Raw genomic sequence first — 6,792 nt, forward strand, 5'->3', positions numbered from 1 at the left:
TGAACTACACTTGTACAGTTAATTGATAACACAACATATATCTATGAATAACAATCTAAGATTTAAAAATTTTATTTTTGAAGGATATTAGACAACCTTATGTCGAATTTTGAACAATACTAGTATGATTTTGGTAAAATGTTGTACTTAAGAAAACAGTGAAGATTAGAACGAAGACGTACCACAACAACAGTAATCTAAAGAGAAGAAATTTTCTAAAAAGAAAGTCTCTATCACAAAACAATATGGAGTACATCACATTTCATTAATTTACTCAAATGCAGTTTATTTCAATGTGAAGCTGGGCAGAATTTTTTGTGAAGTTTATTAGAAACCTGTCGTAGAAAATTAGAAATCACTAATCAATACATTAGAGAAATGTTTCTAAGAAAAATAATGTAGTAAATGAAGCCTTTTATATTATGAAAATATATATGGTTTGCCCATTATTCTCTAACACTAAAGAGTTGGTAGTTACTTATTCTACAAAAGCTTCAATGATAGATGGCATTCCAGGGTTACTGAGTAGTCTGTAACGAGGAAATCCTGCAGTTTGTAGCAAAGATTTGTATTCAGGCTCTGTCCTTTCCTTACCCCCGCCAGTATGCGCGATCATTATTAAGTCTGATGCAAGTAATATGCCTTCCATTGACTCTTCCCCCTCTTTGTGAAGTATTAATTCAAACAGTATCAGCTTTCCTGTCTTTTCTGGTATTGCTTTTCGACAGTTCTTCAGGATCTTTACACAATCTTCATCGTTCCAATCATGCAGAATTGACTGCACCACCAGAATGACAGAATAGAGATTTTTAAACATACTTGATAATGAACCTATTCATAAATACATCCAATTACATGTTTTGAGATTATCCGAATTTATACAGATGAGCACACCTCAATCAGTAGATGCTCACCTGTCAGGTACACTGAACATCTGCTGATTCTGCTACCAAACAAATAAAAAAAGGCAGCAATTTGGGTGATTCACAAGCGCCATTTCAACAGCAATTAATAGAATGAACGACATACTCTTAGATTTATTTAATTTAGTTTGTAGAAGTCTGTAATTTTGTATTGATGTCATAAAGTGAAACTGATGTAGAACAGCTACTACTTTGCATCAAAATGACAAATATATTGCATTGGAAGCAGGACCGTGAGCCTTCTCAAACACTATTCAATCCTCAAATTATAGAAAAAATATGTATTGTTATACAAATATGGAGTAGTTTTAGTTACTTACCTTCAAGATTGCAACATCAGCATCAGGAATGGCCTCAAACATATTACCTTCAACATGAGCAACTCCATCATACTTGGGAGCAGTGGCAATGACATGAGGCAGATCAAAGTTGATGCCTTTGATATTAGGAAAGGCCTTCACAACCTCATTTACAGCTGCACCAGTTCCCCCTCCTACATCTACAACCGATTTAACATCTGCAAATACATCTTTATACAGTGACGTGATAGCCCTGAACCCAATCTTTGCTGTACATGCCAACCCATCATGGAACACCCTATTAACTTCTTGATCTCTAGATAAAAATTCCCAAATATGATGTCCATGAGCCATCTCAAACGCTATTCCACCCTCTTTGATGGCAGAGCTGAGATGGTGCATCGCGGCTAATAATTGAGGATGATTCTGCATAAGAATCATAGGAGCATAGCTTATATCATCATCATCATGTCGTAACAGTAGCCTAGAGGCTGGTGTTAACCAATAAAGGGTGTCATCTTCACTGAATTCGGTGGGGTTAACATTAACAGTGGTGAAGATGTCTCTACGAACCAAAATCTGCATGACACGTTTCAGGCACCTGAAGTTGGGAGGGTGGGATTTTAAATGGGCACAAATTTCAGATACACTGATTGGATGGCCATGGGCATGGATGATGTCAGCAATGCCAAGATCCACAATACATTTAAGTGCCATGGAATCCACAAATGCAAAAGTAATTCTGACTAATGTCTCCAGAGGTCCTTCGCCTACAACAGGATTATGCTCCTGGGACATATTCTCCTACCGTCTGAAAGGAATTATAAATACCTTATTTCGTTTTCACAAAACTCAATAACCATCAACTAAATTCGTACTTTCATAAAACTCAGCAAAATTCGTTTTCAAGTTCGAAGCACACAAGTTACTTCCTCTTTAACAAAATTTACGTAGTATTTAAGATAAGCACAGAAGTTACTAGTTAGCTTAAATGTGCCAATATATAACATTTTACAAGACGTAACCTATTAATTAGTAAAGACTTTCAAACTTTCATTTAATTCTAATATCTGTACTAATTTTGCGTAGACCGTCCAGTAACTACACCTGACAGACTGACATAATCAGGTTTTAGATTTCTTTCCAAGATAATGCAAACTGAAGAACCTCGTTTTGAGTTCATTTATTCTTCTATCTAAAATTGAGAGTTTCAGTGATGTCTAAAAACACTTAAAACATATTCACAGGTTTCATGGGTGACACACCACTGAACTTAGCAAGCAATCTGAGGTTAAAATATGTTTTCTACTTGGTAAACAAACCAGAGTGGTAAGGAACTAACCAGGGTAGTAAATACTTTGTCTATTGTTACAATAAACCTGCTTCACTTTCCCTTCTGCTGTAAACATGGGTGTAGGCATGCAGCTCCTGTAAATATCTCCAACAATGCTATAATGCTATCACTAGTGATTGAACTCGCTAGAAATATGAGAATTAATTCATCTCCAAGTACAACACATAGAAGAGCCCGTTAGCCTTTTGCTCCCCAATCTCCATACATCTGTCAACACAAAACTACTTCAACAATGTTTGCCACACCGCAAAAAAAACTGAATACAAAGATAGCAGGAATCTTTCATATTAATTCTCGAGGGCTAATCCTCAAAAACCTATATGTCATGACTTCATTCATCAAAGATTCTACTTATAATTAGCTTTTAGCAAATTAATTTTCACATAATCAGCTAATCAATAGGAAGCTATGGGTCACTGAAGAGTTGCCAACTGAAAATTAAACAAGAAGAATTTGGTTATAAAGCACTGAAATTCTCAGTACAACCTTGGACCATGTTAGCATACAAAAGTAGAGCAAAATGACAAAAATGAAGTCTTGAATTGGAAGACAGTGCTCATTATATTTAATCCCACTTCACTTGATGTAGGCCAGCCAAGGAAAGTCACACTTCAAAGGCTAGGAAGATGGACTACAAGAAAAAAGTAAAAGCAAGCCGAGGCAAGCTAAATATATACTTCGTATATTTTTCATTTTTTGAATGTCTGCAATGAAAGGGTCTGCATTTCAACTTCAATGACACAGAATTAAAGCTTGTGTCCCCTATATGTATCAAAACTATCTGCTTATGTAAATTTCAAATAAATTATGTTACTAGTTAACATATCTTTACCTTAAATCAGTAACCGGCACAATATCAGCCAATAAGAGAAGATTCTCCTTGTAATCGAATATTAATGTTGCTGTAGAAATTTCAAATTAAATGCCATTATACTAAACAGCAAGAAGGTAACAATATTGGCAAGTGCTACCAGTAATCCTCGCATGTGCATTTTCCATCCTTGAAACAATGAAATCTTCGGGTATCTCTGACAGTTATCTCCCTTCTGGTGACTGCAGAAATAAGCTTTATAGCATTATGACAATCACCACATATTCTTAGGTTCTTTCCTACAAGGATAGGATCTCCGTCTTTAGTTGACAGAAGCCCAAATGCAACTGCTAGTTTCTCACTGTGATGAACCAACATCCTCTCCTTTACTGCATCTCCTGCTCCATCGTCCTTCACCAATGCCCATCGTAGATCTGGCACATAACCAGCATGCTTTATCCTTAATAGTATCTCCTCTAAGTAATCATATATTTCTCTTATCATAGGGTGTGAAGCATCTTCAGCAACAAAAGTGTGAATCTTTTTGTCTATTTCAATCCAACTACAACCTGGTTTCTTTCTAAGATTTTTGTCTCGCATAAGCTTCCTGACCTTTGCATAATCCTCCCATCTTTCAGCATCAGCATACATGTTTGCTAGCATGATATATGGAGTAGAATTTGAAGGATCCATCAGAAGGTATTGATTGGCCGCCTTAATAGCTAAGTTGATGTTGCCATACTTTCTGGAGGCCCCAAGCAAAGCTGCCCAGCCAATAGAACCTGGGTTATACGGCATTGACTCAATCAGCTGCTCAGCTTCACGTAGTTTCCCAGCCCGACCCAGCATGTCAATCATGCAAGAGTAATGCTCTGCTTCAGAACAATCCCATATTTCTCCTTCATCATGTCAAAATATTTCTGGCCTTCCTCCACTTTCCCTGTGTGTGCACATGCTGAAAGAACAGATATGAAGGTTATATTCGTAGGTGTATAATCAGTTTCAAGCATCCAATTGAAAAGCTGCAATGCATCGCTCCCAAACCCATGCTGAGCATAACCATCAATTATGGTGTTTATAGAGACAACATTATGCTCTGGCATCTTATCAAACAACCGCCTTGCATCATATAGATTTCCACATTTCGCATACATTGCTACCAAAGCATTGTTTACAGCTATTCGATTTGATGGTATGTCAGACTTCAAAGCTAATGAGTGAATCTGTTTTCCATGAGAAGGGGAACGCGAGCTTGAGCATGCACTAATGACACAAACAAAGCTGCAATCATCTGGGTGATGACCAATTCGCAGCATGTCTCTAAAACATGCAACAGCCTCTTCAGATAATTCATCAAACTGAGAATATCCAGAGATCATAGTGTTCCACAGAACCAAATCAGGCTCTGGGATTTCCTCAAATATTCTCCTGCATTCTGACATACTCCCCCCACATTTCGAATACAAATCAATCAGCCCACTCCCAACATGTGGGTTCGAACAAAAACCCATTTTGATCAGCTGAGCATGAAACTGAAGACCACCAAACCGATCCTCTAAGCTCGTAAATGCAGTCAGTACACTAGCTAAAGTATACATATCAACATACATATTCCTCTTCACCATCTCCTGAAACATCTCAAGAGCTTTCTTTCCTTCCTTATGCTGTCCATGCGCAACGATCATAGCATTCCACGAAACCTCGTCTTCCCTCCCACTCATCTCACAAAACACCCTCTTAGCCTCTTCCAAAAACCCATTTTTGCTATAACAACTAACAAGAGAATTATTAACAGACGCATTAAAAACAGCATACCCTCCTTTAACAACCAAACAATGCAACCCTCTAATCAATAAAACATCATTACACGAAGCCGAAATCATGGAAGACAAACTAAACCCATCCATTTCAACACCCATCTCCCTAATTCTATCAAAAAGTCTAAATGCAGACCATGTATCCCCTCGTTCAGCATAAGCAGCAATAAGGGTATTAAAAGACACAATATCTGGTTCAGGAATTTCGTCGAACAGTTGGTGGGCAATCCTGGTTTGACCCTCTTTTACATATGCAGCAATAATTGCATTGTAGGAGAAGACATTTGGGTATGGTATAGCGTCGAAAACGTTGCGCGCTGCAGAAATGCGTCGGCATTTTGAGTAAAGAATGATGAAGTGATTGGAAAGATAGATTGAAGGTGGGATTATAGATTTTATGTAAAGGGTATGAAGAGATTTGCCTGTTAATAGATTTCTTTGAGCAATGCATGATTTTAGAAGTTGGCAAAAGTTGTAGAGATTATTCCATGAACTTTGGTTCATCAAGGAATTAAATTTGATTAATGTTGAAGATAGCAGTAGTTATATAGTTAAGGTCAAGTTTTTTAAAACTAACACGTGTATGTTTTGAAATTGAGTTGTTTTTTGTAAACTCTCAAAGTCAACAAACATTGACTCATTGAGCTATCAAGATTACGAAGAGCTATCAAGACCTATCACGAGATGGGTTAATAAAGTTGGCCGATTTCAGGGTTTCAAGCCAAAAACATTTTTGGGCCAAAATTTTTATGCTTAAAGTTTAAATTTGTTATTTTAAGTCAAAAAGAGCACGATTTTCAATCTATTTTAGTTTGATTAAAAGAATAACTAAAATAATATATTTTAGGATGTCCAAAAGTGAAAAAAATAATAATAATTGGAGGCGGGTTGGCTCGAGCCTTGACTTTGGCCCCGATAATTTTTGAGCTAGGCTAGTTTAGACATGCATGATCAACTCTCTTTGGTTGATTACTTGGTTGTATTGAAAACTCATGTGCATGGTATTAAAAAAAAAAAGGGAAAAGATATATGCAGTTCTTAGGGCTTCATATAAGAGGCTAAAAGTAGAAAGAATAGATAATAAATATACATTCATTACACCGATTTACTCGTGAATTGTTAATAAATTCTCAACTTAATACTAAAATTGGAATATATTAAATGCTTATATGCAGTCCTAAGGGCTGCATATAGCATTACCCAAAAAAAAATTGAGAAAAAGGGAGGGAAGGGAAAGTGAGTAATACAATTTTCCTTGTGTGAAAAAAGACATATAGCAAAATGAAAGGGAAAGAAAATTTCCTTAAATTTCCTTTTAATAAACCAATCCTCTCCTTTGTTAGAGAGATTTATGAAAATCATCGATCAAACTTTAATAAGTCACATATTCGATCCAAAAAATATACTACGTATATAAAAATTTGAGACTAATAAAAGTTAACACGCCTTCCATTTCACAAGATAACAATAACATTGTATAATTTCCAAGTAAGCTTATTTTATGGAAATTCAAATTTAATAAAATCTATCTTGAATGAAGATTAAAGAAAAGAATGAGATTGCGGACATTACATTCACTAACACTTTG

General features: G+C 36.1%; 1 protein-coding gene and 1 pseudogene across 2 annotated transcripts; both read right to left on the bottom strand.

Annotated features, from left to right (window-relative positions):
• Window positions 1–233: 233 nt before the first annotated feature.
• On the bottom strand, window positions 234–2,698 carry LOC145560003 (desmethylxanthohumol 6'-O-methyltransferase-like). Its single transcript, XM_081621257.1, has 3 exons — window positions 2,565–2,698; window positions 1,244–2,033; window positions 234–778 (listed from the first exon to the last, which is right to left on the bottom strand). The coding sequence occupies exons 2-3, from the start codon at window positions 2,018–2,020 to the stop codon at window positions 479–481; spliced, it is 1,077 nt and encodes a 358-aa protein (XP_081477383.1). The 5' UTR covers window positions 2,021–2,033; window positions 2,565–2,698; the 3' UTR covers window positions 234–478.
• Window positions 2,664–5,923, bottom strand: LOC145560002 (pentatricopeptide repeat-containing protein At3g49710 pseudogene; annotated as a pseudogene). Its single transcript, XR_014093068.1, has 2 exons — window positions 3,409–5,923; window positions 2,664–2,783 (listed from the first exon to the last, which is right to left on the bottom strand). The product of XR_014093068.1 is annotated as a pentatricopeptide repeat-containing protein At3g49710 pseudogene (transcript).
• Window positions 5,924–6,792: the final 869 nt, after the last annotated feature.

Source organism: Chenopodium album, chromosome 9, assembly GCF_948465745.1.
Source record: "Chenopodium album chromosome 9, dcCheAlbu1.1, whole genome shotgun sequence".
Taxonomy (NCBI): domain Eukaryota; kingdom Viridiplantae; phylum Streptophyta; class Magnoliopsida; order Caryophyllales; family Amaranthaceae; genus Chenopodium; species Chenopodium album.